This window comes from Diplotaxodon limnothrissa, linkage group LG12 (assembly GCF_057381915.1).
Source record: "Diplotaxodon limnothrissa isolate DT_005_m linkage group LG12, D_limnothrissa_male_GT1.1, whole genome shotgun sequence".
In the NCBI taxonomy this organism is placed as follows: domain Eukaryota; kingdom Metazoa; phylum Chordata; class Actinopteri; order Cichliformes; family Cichlidae; genus Diplotaxodon; species Diplotaxodon limnothrissa.
This window is the reverse complement of record NC_140607.1, coordinates 32,002,402-32,016,979: the sequence shown is the minus strand read 5'-3', so window position 1 is coordinate 32,016,979 and position 14,578 is coordinate 32,002,402. Positions and strand designations below refer to the sequence as shown.

Below are 14,578 nucleotides of genomic sequence, written 5' to 3'. Positions count from 1 at the left end.
GGCAAGTGTTTTGCTCTGCACTCAGCTGAAAGTGAATGGCTGATCTGTGCATCCACATGCATACACCTTGTTTAAAACCCCTGGTTCTTTTCCTTCAAAGGCTTTGCAAACTCAAAAGCCACAAAGGAGCCTTCTGAAGGAATATCTCCTGGTGTTTCAATGGGACAGCCGTGCGCCTAAAAATTTCTCTTAACTTGCAGATCCACATGCAGCCTCCTGCTTCACAGATGTTTAATTAAAAGCGGATCCCACTTTTTCCACTGAGATTTCTCATCTGAGTGGGAGAAATGTTGTAAACATAGCAGATATTTGATATTTGTTTTTATTGGCTTATTTGACGTAAATGCATTGTGTCTTCTTCTTCTGTTTTTGCATACCCACACGTTTAGGGGTAAGAAAATGCAGCTGTAACATATGGGATATGACGAATGTGCAGTTTGAAACAAGCTTCCTGTATAAGCACTTTACTAGAAAGATCACACCTTTCCATTTCAGCTAGGTTATGGTGACCCAATTACTAAGTTTTCTACAGACCATGTTGACTGGTTCACAAATTGTGTAGCTAATTAACAAGACAAACCTAATATGCACCAGTGGGAGACTAGGCTAATCTAAGTTGTGTGAATCATTTAAAAAAGAAATTGCAATGAGAAGAAGCACGTGTATTTGACAGGTGCAATGCACCCCATCAAACCAAAAATCATTTGAAGGAATATGTGTGACAAGAGGTCCTTCACAGGGCAGTTGATAAGGGGATTACTTGACTGGTGCTTTTTGGCAAGCCAATACCCCATTCTTAGAAGTCAGAGGGATTTGAAGATACACATACAACCATGTGTGCACAAACACACAAAAACACTGTGTCTAAATGCTCGAGCTTTTCCCTCATATTGCTGAGGAGAGCACAGATCCCATCAGAAATCTCCCGGCAGGGCCTATATCAAAAGCTTAGTCTGCTGCAGCAAGGATTCAACCTCTGGGAATTCTCCCCACAAACACGTAGCTGAGAACAAAGGCAGTTATTGTCAAAGTGTGTTCTGATTTAACTTATAATTACATTCAATGAGGAAAAGCAAGGCAATCTAGGCTGTGTGAGATATCACATCCAAAGATTCAATGAACCGATTTGCCATAAAAGCTGAAGATAAAATGAAACAAGGAGCAGAAAACTGAGACAATCAATGAGGAAGGTGATGCAAGCTTCCCACATATTTAAAAAGCAGAGGGAAAAAATATTATTACAGTATTCGTATCGTGCTACAAACTTCTGTTGCTCATGTTTAATATAAAATGCTGGTGCAAGTTCAGATAAAACAGAACATTACTGCTGTGCTTCATAATTCGTGGGTACTTTTGTGTAAAATACTGACTTCAGGAATTTCATTTCTTGAGCTGTTGTGTTTCAACTTTTTACATTGCCTCAGAAAAATTCTACAGCTCTTTGTCCATTCATACATCCTTGTAACTACTTATTCAGTTCAGGGTCGCAGACGGGCTCTGACATGCAAAATGCACCGATAACAACAAAAAAAGAAAATTTTAGAAAGAAAATAACAAAACCAAAAACACATTAATTATACAGAAAACTTCAATGCAATCAGTGGAACCTAAGTCGGTGGTGACAGGCACAAATCTTTTCTCAGTCTTTGCATGTCTTTGCATGAATTTTAAACAGAGTTTGAAAGGATGAAAGATGAGATTGGAATCATAAAGTACCTTTTTAACAAAGGACATTTGAAATTAGAATTTCATACACCACAGAGTGTGAAAACTTATTATCAGTGTTTAACCCACCAACAGGGTCTCTGCAATTGGTATTACAAGTCTCTCACTTGACCCAAGCTTGAATACAGAAACTAGCCATTTTATACTATGTACAATAAAAAAAACTCTCATGTTATTAACAGTGTGTTTAAAAAATAGACCATCTTAGCCTCACAATTAGCATTATACCTGACTGATGTATACACATCACATTATATGTAGGGCTGAACGATATATCGCATTTGCGATAATATCGCGACATGATCAAGTGCAATTTTCTAACCGCAAAGGCTGCGATTATACTCTGGACATGTCCAAATTCATGGGCTGCATCCTCCTGAGGCCGCATTTGTAGACCGATTACGTCACAGCGACGCGCCGAAGGCTGTCCAAATTACTACCATATCCCAGAATTCATAGCGCGGCCCAGCCAAACTCCAGTTTCCAGCAATGGCGGCCGCTACTAAGTTTTAAAATTACTCATACTAATCTTTCTGGGTCACAAAATAAACTTTTAACATATTTTCAGGCGAGAAAGTAGTTGTGTAAACATCAAATATCTGCTCGGTTTATCAAGATATCCCATATTTGCAAAAGTGCTTCGACGTTTTCAGAGGCGTCTGCTACCCACCAGCTCGACAGCTAGCCGGGAGCTCGAGGGTTACTGATGCGGCCGAGAACGGCACAACTCCCGGCACATCATTTTCAGATCACCGCGGAGTTTCGCTGCTCGGGTTAAACGTAATATATAAGTCACTTAGACAACCTAAAAATGTTATTGTTGGGCTTTTTTCAGTGTTTTGTTTGTTCGTGAGTAAATCGGTTTGGCTGAGATTAAAGTTATTAGATTAGATAAAATAAAACTTTATTAATTCCCCGGGTGGGTTCCTCCTTGGTTTTCACACAGCTGACTAAACGTCAAACAGAAAACTTATTAAACAGAAGTATGAGACAGTCGAGAATTTACACCAGTGTCTGGTTATATTTTAGATAGCAAGAAGCAGACGGCCGAGTTTATTAAACTCCACCGAGACAGCGGTGACGCTAATCAGAACTAGACCGTCCAATTTCACGCCTTTAAATTTTAAAGGCGTGTTTGTGTGTGTGTTTATACAATTGCTATTATGTTTGCACTTTATGTGTAATGTTACTGACTGCAGAGATCAGTAAGATGTGTGTATTTTTTATTTATTAGTTTTATTTATTTAATATTATTTTTTAATTGAATGACTGTCTAGTAGTTCACAGATGTCGAAAAACTGAGTGTGGTAAAGCCACTGATTTTTTTTATGTATATTTCTGCAATCTGCACATTGTACTGACTTTCATTTTAATGTTTACACCAGGGTTCCTTGTCAGCACTTTATGCTCAGATGTTTGTAAGCTAAAAATAAACTATTGTGTATGTTCAAATATACTGTTGTGATTGAAGAAGTTAAATAAAAATGTCAGTCATCAATTCATGCATCACCTCATGTCATCATAACAGAGGTCTGTCTTCCAGGAAAGAACAGTTTAAAATTAATGTAATATAGTATTGGCCATACTATATGATGTATTGCTTGTCTTTGTTTAATAATACAGAAGACAAAGACCTTAAAAAATAATCGCATATCGCATCGCAATCGCAATATTGGGGCAAAAAATCGCAATTAGATTATTTTCCATAATCGTTCAGCCCTAATTATATGACATAATAAGTGCAGCATATCCACCTTCCTTTGTTAGTTTAAAGCCAGGAGAGTTAACAGTTTTGCTGATATACTCTATGACAAAGAGTATTAGTATTGTTTTTATTTTAGCTATGTGTGGTCTCTTGATGGAGACAAACATTGGCAAACATACAGAGCATTGGATAACACTGGCAGGCAGAACAGGTATCATCAGTGCTGATTCACTGCAGTGTGCTTTTGGCGTTTGAACGGACTTTTTCATGATATATGTTGAAAGGTGATTTACATTGTATGAATGCCCTTATGATTCTGATCTCATTGATTTCCTCCTCCCTCCCATTTAGCAGTACATAGGGAAAGGACTTACTGTGTACTACAGAAAAAAGAAATTATATCTACTTGTCACCAATGACGGTTTCCATCCACTCAAAATAAATAACATTCTTCGTACATTTAAATGAGTATTCTGAAAGGGTAATGTGTGTGTGCAAGTAAGCAATATGAAAGTTATAACATAATGATTATATAATTAATTTACACTTGACACCTACTTTATTGCATACACCTTGCTTGTTTGGGTTAGACCCATTTTTGGCACAGGCTCAATACGTTTCTGGAAATATTTCCGCATAGATTTGGATCCATATTGACATGATAGCATCGATGATGTGAATCTCCCTTTTCACCACATCCCAAAGGTGCTCTGGTAGATTGAGATCTGCTGCTTGTGGGGCCATTTGACTACAGAGAACTTAATGTCAGATTCACCAGCTTGAAACCAGTTTGAGATGATTTTGAGCTTTGTGACGTGGCGTGTTACCCTGCTGAAAGCAGCCATTACAAGACGGATACCCCGTGGTCACAAATGGATAGACATGGGCAACAACAATACAGTTGGCTATGGCTTTTAAATGATGCTCAATTGCTACTAAGTGGCCCAAAATGTTCAAAGTGGCCATTCTCTCACACTATTACACCACTAGTAGTAGCCTGAACTACTGATACTAGGCAGGATGGATCCATGTTTTCATGTTGTTTATGCCAAATTCTGACCCTTCCACCAAATGTCGCAGTGGACTAATCAGATTAGGCAACATTTTTCCAATCTGCACTTGTCCAGCTTTGGTGAGCTCATGCAAACTGTATCCTCGGTTTCCTGTTCTTAACTGACATAACCCATCTGCTTGAAGGTTCAATAGGCGAAGTATTCAGAGACATCTGTATATCTTCTTCCATCGCTGATTAGATATTTGCATGAACAAGCAGTTGTGCAGATGTACCTAATGAAGTGGCCAGTAAGTGTGGACAGTCCCGATCCAAATATTCAAAGAGAACATTTTATAGAGCAGCATGTTTTAAGTAAGCTATAGCTTAGAGACTCTCTTTTATGACACAGAGACTCCAGTTATTAAAAGAATGAGGCAAACAACAGAAAACACACTAAATTGAGAGTGGGAAGAAAGCCTAATGGTGGTAGATTATAATGGTATTACTACTTTGTGAGACACAAGTAGGATACACGCAGCAGGCTTGAGGTGTCTGCGGGATGATGGGACTGACACTCAGCGGATGAGTCACACACAAGCTAAGCAGAGGGGTGAGGATCATAAAGACTTCTGCTCAGCTGTGAGCAGAAAAGAGCGTTGCTCCATTGAGTCATCCTCTACTGGTTTTGACCTTTGTCACTCAGACCTTTATCTGCTGACTGTTTACATCCATAGCTGAAGGTCTATATGGAATCCTTGGGTGTTTATACTCCTTCGTTGCAAGCCAAAGATGATGTAATGAGGGATTTTTCCAGTAGGTTTTAGTCAAAAGTGCTGCAATGGCTCACTACCTTTGCAGTTTAATGGGATTATGACAACATTGTGATATATTAATCTTGTTGTGATATTTATGCTAAGCTAATACGGAGATGAATTACGCTCTGACTACAACCAGTATTAGTCACAATTTTAGAGGCTTTTGATATTCTAAAATCAAGTGAAACACTTGCCTGGAGTACAAAATAAGCATCGTCTATCATTTGACTTTAGATCAGCAAAAGTATTACTTTTTAGTACGCATCTCATTATTACTGCAACAGAATTTAAAGAATATTTTGAAATTTTGGGACGTACACATCTGCTTTCTTGCTAAGAGTTTGACAAGAAGATTTATATCACTCTTATGTGGATCCTTTAAGTATTAAACTATAGCCAGGAGCTAGTTAACTTTGCTTGCATAAATTTGGGGGAGAAAAGAGACACATTGCCTTCGGTTGCTTTGGAATCGAATCAAAGTAACAGTCTATGTGCTGTCACTGTGCAAGTACATATCCAGAACATATCATCTAGTTAAACTGTACACTGGTATTTCTGACGATTAAAACACTGAGAGACAAAGTAAAAGGCGATGGCGAGCTAATTTTATTTCTTTGGGACAAAACCAGGATAGCTATTCTTCTTTTACCCCTATATGCAAATCCAGAGATATGAAAAAAGAGACATGGGTCTTAAAATTTTGAATGTGAGAGAATTTCACAAAAACAAAAAAGGTAGAATTCACAAGTCTGAATTTAAAAAATATATATAAAAAACTGTGTCCGATGTGACTGGTGATTCTAGATTAGATAACTGAACAATGCTTAAAAAATTGCTTTAAAAAATTGAGCAGACAAATAACTGGGAGATGCCAAGTTTGCACTACTTTTTTCTTGAAAACCTTTAGTTAAGCTGACCAGCTACAGGCTGGAACTTCATATTTAGTGACCACACATAACAGCGGTATCTTCCCATGTCATCGAAATCTTGAAATCAAAAAAGCTTATTTTGCCAGATGTACAACCATTACAGTAACTAAGGGGAATTCTATGTCCTGGGTCATGTAGACCTCAATATAACTGTTGGATTAAACCAGTGCAGCATAACTAGTAAACACTCCATCAGCAGCAGCACATTATGTAGTGCGCCTGAAGCTGACCTAACTCATTCCAGAAGCTGCACAGTGGTCACATGTACCTAGGTCCTTTGCCAAGCCATCCCATCCAAGTCAATTTCACAGCTCGCCTGTAGTGAGTTTTTTCCCTTCTTTCTTCTCTTTCAAACTCAATTTCAGCAACTTCTGGGAGACAGCAGTGGCCTCACTGTTAGTCGATCACATTTTCTCATTAATTTAAAGGCACCGTAGTTGCTGTTTAATTCATTGTCTATCCATGTGCATTAAGGAAACTGCTTCGCCATAGTTTAAAAAACCCAAACAGCCTCAGACGTATGACACTGTTGTTCCAGACTTGATAAACCACCAGTCAGGATGTGTTACAGTAGGATGTTCCGGAGGACTGTCACACACAGAAAAAAAAAAAAAAAAAAAAAAAGAGTAAAACTATTCATACACATACAGTTTAGTGTGTGATCCTAGTATATACAAATGATATTTTTTACAGGATATGTGAGCTAATGGCTCTCTCAGATGAAGTGCCTCACCACATATGTCAGAGTAGTTACACCTCTATCAGTATCTTTCTACATGTGATTTGAACTCCAATTTGTAATTACAAAATTATGAGGATTTTTCTCTATTACATTAAAAAAAAATGAAAAATGAAAGCATGTGTATGTGAAGGTGCATGAATTTGCATTCTGATGCATGCACCAGTACGCTGCTGACACAGGTGTGCAGGGGCTATTTACATTCATTTTATGAGCTATAAATGACAGAGCAGGAATCTTAGATTCATCAAATAATCGTCATTCAGTGGGGGTCATCCTGATTATCATAGCATTAAAGTGACATATGAAACAACCATTAATAATTCATAAGGTTGTCCGCCTCAATTAAGGGCTTCCTTCTGGTCTTATATCTGGCTTGTACACCAAGTATTGGTTTTCTTTATGATTGTTAAGGTGTTATGTCTCCACCTAAAGGTACTCCGAGGAACTGTGTGGGGATCGTTCATCTATGTGTGAGCCCCACATGACAAAAAGCTGAACTGATAGGCAGGATAATCATATAAACACTCAGAGCAGCATTTTAATCAGAGCCAATTATAGATCTCTGTCATATTTAATGACACATTAGGTACAAGTTGATACAATTAGCCTTGTGAAATTAGTGGAATTCAAGGGAGATATTGTACTCATCCAATTACAGATATATATCTATAGTTTTTCCATTGGGAAAAAAAGCAATTATTACCATTAATGCAACTGTAGATAATGCATTACAAGTAAAGTTTTATTATTCATCTTTAAAAATACCATTACATGCTCCCAAGATAAATGTACAATAGATTAAAATGTTCTGTATAGAATTGCACAAAGTGTCAAAAATGTTTCATAAAGTGGTTTAAATAGTGAGAAAACTACAGGAATTCTGAAAGTTTTTCCTTTACTTTCTCTTCAATGTTTGCATAGTATTTCATTTGGACAAGTATTGCTTTTGCGGCCTGTAGCTCTCCTGAAAAAGAAAGAAAGAGGGTGAAAAAGGAGGTTTAATCAATGACTCACTCAGTGACTTAAAGGGAAGCTTCAACTAGATTACAAAACACACAAAGAAGAATGAGTGGGAGGAATAGACACTGTTTCAAAGCAGCATCTGAATATTATTACCTTTACGAAGAGCAGCATCTATATGCGCTGTCAAGTCTGCCAGTTTTCCTGCAGGTAAGGAAAAGGCAAGTTCTATATCTGCACGTGTTTACAACATACCCCACACGTGGTGCTGTTTATTCACAGTGAAGAGATCTACTTAGAAACTGTACAGATTCTATACACATAGGCAAGTCTGTCACGTACTGACTTTACTGGGAGGCAATTATGACTGTTTCTGTAATGTAATGGGTCATTTGTTATGTAAAATTGGGGGCAAATTAAAAACTACTGTAGTCAGTGAAACTGTTCCCATTGGACAAGCACATTTCCTAATATCCTATGATTTGTCCTCTTCAGAGACAAGGTTAAATTTTAATCATCCTTAAGCTCAATAAAAACTCATCAAAATCTGCAAGTTCTGCCACATGCGGCATGATGTGAGCTATACTGAATTGAATCTGAAGGCACACAATTGTATCTGCTCCATCAACCAGCAACTGGCTCTGTTTGAAAAATCCAAAACAATTGTATAGGGACATTGTCTTTAAGGACTAATAGATAGCGGCGTGTGGAGACTGCTGTCTGCCATGTATAAAGCCCCTTGCAGTAGCAAACAGACATACATTATGCTGAGCGTTTTGCACTACAATTGACATTTAAAAATGTTTTTCTCGTGACACCTTCAGCGTGAGCAGTTTTGAATCACAATGAGAAATTCAAAGCTGCTCACACTGCATTTCCTGGGACACGAGTACATTCTTCCATAATCCAGTTTTTTTTTTTTTTATCCTGTTCATTTTTAGTATTTATTCTGCATTAATGATTCTGAGTAATTACTGTGTATTCAGTGTTTAATGACCTTTTCATTTACTATATTTCATTGTTCATGTCATTCTCACCTTGGATTCAATCTGCCTACATATGCACTCCACCAGTGCTGGTCTGTTTGGTTGCTGTGAAAATGGGTAAATCCCTTGCTTCTCTGTTGTATTTCTGACAAGAGTAGCTCCTTGAGGAGTGTTAGATGTAGTGCTACACTGCACTTGAGGTTACTATGGTAACCACAGGTGTTTCCAGATAGACCAGAGCTGAAATCTAAGGGATTGCAACCTTGACCCTTAAAATCAAGCATGTGTGCAGTTCAGCCATTAAGTGATTCTCATCTCACACTTTAATAACTGACGATTTAGACTGAAGTAGATACATCTGACATGCAGAAAAATGTACATTACACATCCACTTTTGCTACATTAGGCAAACCACTTGCTAGAAATCTACTTAAGTAAAGTTAAAATAACAACTTGTTTACCTTTTATATCTCGGCCAATCATAATGGCCTCTTCTGGAGCCTGTGCTTCATCGAGGGCCTCATTAATCTCCATCAGCTTCATTAGAAAATTTGAATCAGCTCCAGAGTCTGTGCCCTCTTCTATATTCATTCCCTCTAGTTCCAGCTGAAACATATGATGGGAATCTGTCAAAGGTTGCTCCTTTAGATGTAAGACACCAGTCTTGACTGCCAAATGGTGACGAACGTGATCACACAGACAGACCTTGTAATTACGAATTTTGCTACAAGTTAAATCAGAGATTTGAAACTCACCATATAAAGACCACGACTCAAAGGCTTAAGCAGAGTGCCGTATGCTTTGTTAACGAGAGCAGACTGGCTTTCTGAATACTCCTGTTCTTTCTGCAAAAGAGGGATGTGTTGTGTTAGGATTATTTCTAAGCATAGCAAGTTCAATCCAAAATCATTTATTAAAAAGGAAAAGCAAGGCTGTATTATAATGTTTTGTTTTTATTTGTATTGCTATGGATTTGAAAGAATGAACCTTTACAATATTCACAGAAAATGTGAGTGATTTTACACTTTGCAATCGCAATCTATAGCATTGTCAAAAACCTTTATGATACTGATAATTATCTGTATGACATGCATCAACTCTTGCAGTCAAGCAGTTTGGGACCCTTCAGGAGATGCAGGTGTGAGTTTGACATGACAAATGTGCGGAAACAAGATGTGAGGTTTGGGTGGGAGCGGGGGTGAGAGCTCCGAAATGGTTGGCAGATCTGAGAACATTTTGCAGCTATCAGGTCTGTCGGCTCTGGTGAAAATCAATAGTCGGAAGCTCTGACCCATGGGCCCATCGCGTGAGGCTGTTTCTCTAATAACAACCAATGCAGTAGGTGGCTGCCTCATATAAGTAATGACTTTTCTATATATGATGCAAACCCCTGAGGGTGGAAGATGTCTAATTAAGAAAAAAATGGCCAGAGGTGGTGATAAATAAAACAGATTCAGTACAATATTGGACAGGTTGTGTATAAAGAAACAATTTAGGCTACCTCTCCCCTCTCACATTCTGCTGAATATGAGTTTAGCTTTCATATCATATCATGACAACATTCTGCCTTTCGCTTTTCCACCTGAGTGTACAGAATAAATTACACCCAAAGCAATACATCTCCTCTCCATCTTGCATTCATAATGCTTATTCTCGTAAACTGCCATGCATTTTTCTTAATGATCTACAAGGGGGGAAATGGAAAATGGGGAGTTTTAACACTATTTACCACATTGTAAAATAACATCTAACACATTAAAACTGATGCACTGGGACAAGCCTTATTTCCTTATGTGAAATTGTTAGGCAAGTGATCACCCTTACAGTCTCACCGTAAATGAGCTGTGGGCTCAATAAGATTTGGCAGGAACCTCAAACCTGACACAAAATTCTTTTTTGAACTAAAGGAAGTGACAATTTACAAATGCAAAGATTAAGAAAACATCAGACTTCTTTCCTAAATTAAACTTCTTTCCTTTTATTGTCTATTTCATGGAAAAAAGATCTCTAGTGGTTTAGTATTTACCTCACAAAGTTATGGAACTCTTAAATGTCCATTGTACAGGATTTATTGTAAGAAAAGAACATTCAGTATTAAATTAGTGTTTGCACACTGGTGTATGCTCAGCTAAAAATATGATGCAACCCCCCCCATAAAAAAAAACAAACAAACAGTAAGGTGAGGGGTAGTCATATTGTTGCAAACTACACCCTCTGTGCTCGATGACACTAATATGGGTGTTCTACCTTCTGCAGTTACATAACCTACCATTTATTTTGCCTGTGGAACTTCTCTGCCCAGCCACTATGCGATTTTACCTGTACATTTGTCATTGTCAGACTCAATTTGGCTGAGTTTGTCAAAACATCAAGCATGAGAAGGCACTGGTTTGTATATTTGCTGAGTCTGGGATATTTACATAACTTAATTACATCAGAAATTTGCTACCTGTTAAATATCCTTTAAATATATGCAACTTAATTACTTAATTACAGCTAAATATTCTGAAATTTAGAAAACAAAAATATAGAAACTAAATGAAAGCTAATTGGATTTTAAAGCAAAAAATGTAAACAAATGAACAACCAAAGCTATATAATTATATAACCTTAAAGTTAGCTGCATTCTGTGTGCTCGTCTAAAGGGAACAGAATCCCAGCCTTAGTCCTACATACTGCTCCTTATTAATTTTTGATGAACAAAAAAAAAAAAAAAAAAGTATGTCACAGAGTGACATAATGCAAAATAATGCAAGTGATAGGTTTTTCCAAGATATCCTCTCCCCTTGGTACATATCTTTATCTTTCAAACTCTAAATTTGCCATCTCTCAGCACAAGCTGAAATACCCCTGATGACATCACAGCAAAATTGTGTCATTTTTCTTCAACTTGTCAAAACTCTTCCAGAGCAATAGACAATATCATCCTATTTGTAGCTGGGGGGGGAAACAAATAAAACAAAAATACTGCCGTGCTACTGTACACCACTGCAGTGGATTTTAGATTAAACAAAGGCACAAAAAAATTTGGAAAACTGATGATATAACTTTAAATATGAGAATGATTTTTAATACGTGGACAAAAATTCTCTTCTGATGACTGCCTGAAGTCCAGAAAACATGGACATCACCAAATGCCGTTTCTCCCATTGAGACCCTCTGCTAGTCTTAACTACTCACTTCCTGCTTGTTTGTATGTCTCTCCTTTCCGTTTTATCTTCATTTACTGAAAAGCATGCTCTTCTATGTTGAGATCAGGTGACTCACTTGGCCATTGAAGATTATCCCATTCTTTTGCCTTGAGAAGTTCTTGGGTTGCGTTTGCAGTATGCTTATCTGTTATGTGCTGTCTGATTTGCTGTATTTGGGTGAACGTGAGAAGAAACTGCACTTGAGAATAGATCCTGCTACTTCTGGTAGCGGTCGCTTGATCAGTAAACACTTGTGGGGCATATTATGTCCCTCCCATAACACTGCATCTACCATGATTGGCAGATGATGAGCCATCTCTCTTCCTATTATGACTTCCTTGTTCTTGAGTGTAACCAGTGTTTTGTTGGTGTTGTCTTGTTGTAAACCATCTACTAGAGTTGCCTTATAATGGTCCATCAAGGCTTTTGGTGTTATTCAGCTGGCCAGTGCTTTCCTAATTTTTCCTTTTCTTTTTTCAGTATTATGGTGACCCTATTTACTCGCAGCAATCTGACATCATATTAAGAACTTCAGTGAAAATCCACTAGATATTAGTTCAAAACTTTGAATGAATGTCAGATATTATATCTACATAAAGTTTCATAAAATACACAAGGAATCAACCTCAGCCTCACCACGACTGTGATTGTCAATCAACTGTCCAATTAGGAGGATCTGAAAATGCCAAAGCAGGTAATACAATACTTTGTATTAAACCCATTGAATCAAAGTTAAAAGTTTGCATTTCAGTGTAATTTTGACAGTTTTAAACATCTTAAATCTACCTTGGTGGTGTACAGAGGCCAAATTAAAAAGACGGTGACATGGACCTTCCTTAGTGTAATTAGAGTTTACATAATGGGTCAATATACACAAACACAATCAGGACTGTCTTGACAATGAAGTAATTGTTTCAGTGATCTTATTAAGCCAAACCGTCCAAATTTATTTGACTAATAAAGAAAATAATCCGCATATAAAACATCTTAATAGTCACAACATCTTACCCCCTATTTTCACTCTATTATTTTCAGGGGAACAATCTCAGCTACTTACTTTCCCTAATCTATCCAAATAGACTCCTGAGTCACAATTTAGCAGCTTGTGATGAAACCTTTTATCCTGGTAGGAGTTACAAAGTGTCCATTCATAAGGCAAGATGAGTAATTGAATGAAAACTTTCTAAACCAAAGTTAACTTTTGCTTTCTTAACCTGTATAAATATTTAATATATTTAATATACCTCTGTTTTTCTCATTTTGGATTTTGCAGTTATAATATAAAATGTTTTGGAACGCAGGTCCTAGTAGGCAATTTTACATTTCACAGCAGGAAAAGCACTAGTTTAATTATCAGCATAAATAACATAAAGTCATGTTGGCTTACTGGAGTTGCCTCCTGGTTTTCATAGCTGAAATAAGCAGCCAAGAATCCCTTCAGCTACACTGATGCAATTCAACATCTAAAGCTGTTTATATTACTAGATTTGTCCATTTTTCCCAATTTTATACCCCTTTTTTCTTTTCCCTGAGAAACAAATGCTTGTTCGTCTACACATCTACAATTCCTTAAACTTGCTTCCTATGAATTGAGCTTGCTTGGTAGCTTAAAACAGACCAAGTTCCCTAACCAGGCCCTACATTTGTCAGTGTCTTTTAACAAGCCCATCTTTCTTACTTTGCCCAGAGTTACTCCCATGGCCAAGTCACAATGAATTATCACGACAAAACAAAAATGCACACACAAGTGGACAAATGGGGAGAAGGGGTCAGACCCAATTTCCTGTGTCACAGGGCGACTAATAGAAAGGAAAGTGTTCTCTGACTCACAGACCATCTCACTCAGCAGATCTCTTTCCCCCTTACATTGCCCCTGCCTACCACAGATTTCTGGCTGAAGTTGTCTGGATGAAGAGACCGCTGGAGCTGCAAGTATGTTTTCTGCAGCTTTTGTGTGTCCAGTGTGAATGTGTAGTCACTGAAAAAGGTAACACGTGATAAAATGAATGGACTGGATTCATTTGGAAAACTTTTAAAGATGGTGGCATATGTTAAGGTAAACAAGAAACTCACCAATCCATGATCTTGAAGTAGGATGTCCCTTCTACTGGGGGCTGCACTGCTTTGCATGACACGCAGAAAAATGCAGGTCTTTTGTCAAGAAGATGCTTACAATTCCAACAGTTCAATTTAATTTGACTTGTGCAGCAATTCCTGGGTGAAGCGGATTGATTAGTGAAGTAAAACAGCTCTCTCCCCTTTCTGAGTGCTCTGAAGTTCATGTTGCTGTGCCATGTGCCCTTCCTGTGGAGGCTGGTAGACATACAGTAAGCTGTACATGTAACAGCTTTAGAAACAAGCACTCGGTTGGTGGTTAGCCAGCTTGAGTGCAGTACAGCCCGGGATGAGCCAACAATCCTCAAAGAGTTGACAGACAACATTTCTGGAATTAAAATGCACTACTCGCTGTCGTGCACTCAATAAATACACGAAATGTTCGCTGCCAAAACACATCTCTTCCCGGAAAAACA

The 14,578-nt window shown here is 37.8% G+C and overlaps 1 protein-coding gene across 1 annotated transcript; it reads right to left on the bottom strand.

Annotated features, from left to right (window-relative positions):
• Positions 1-7,669: 7,669 nt before the first annotated feature.
• hscb (HscB mitochondrial iron-sulfur cluster cochaperone) lies at positions 7,670-14,573 on the bottom strand. The gene is made up of 6 exons (XM_085368695.1): positions 14,121-14,573; positions 13,929-14,025; positions 9,612-9,701; positions 9,318-9,462; positions 8,027-8,074; positions 7,670-7,874 (listed from the first exon to the last, which is right to left on the bottom strand). Exons 1-6 carry the CDS (start codon positions 14,486-14,488, stop codon positions 7,780-7,782), a joined length of 843 nt encoding a protein of 280 aa, XP_085224821.1. The 5' UTR covers positions 14,489-14,573; the 3' UTR covers positions 7,670-7,779.
• Positions 14,574-14,578: the final 5 nt, after the last annotated feature.

What these genes read in the sequence shown, in the direction of transcription:
- hscb (XM_085368695.1), bottom strand. Translation starts at nt 14,488, where the DNA reads ATGTTGTCTGTCAACTCTTTGAGGATTGTTGGCTCATCCCGGGCTGTA. An exon ending in TACTTCAAGATCATGGATTG is followed by an intron (nt 14,026 to 14,120) that starts GTGAGTTTCTTG and finishes TACCTTTTTCAG; the next exon opens with TGACTACACATTCACACTGG. An exon ending in ACTTCAGCCAGAAATCTGTG is followed by an intron (nt 9,702 to 13,928) that starts GTAGGCAGGGGC and finishes CCTCTTTTGCAG; the next exon opens with AAAGAACAGGAGTATTCAGA.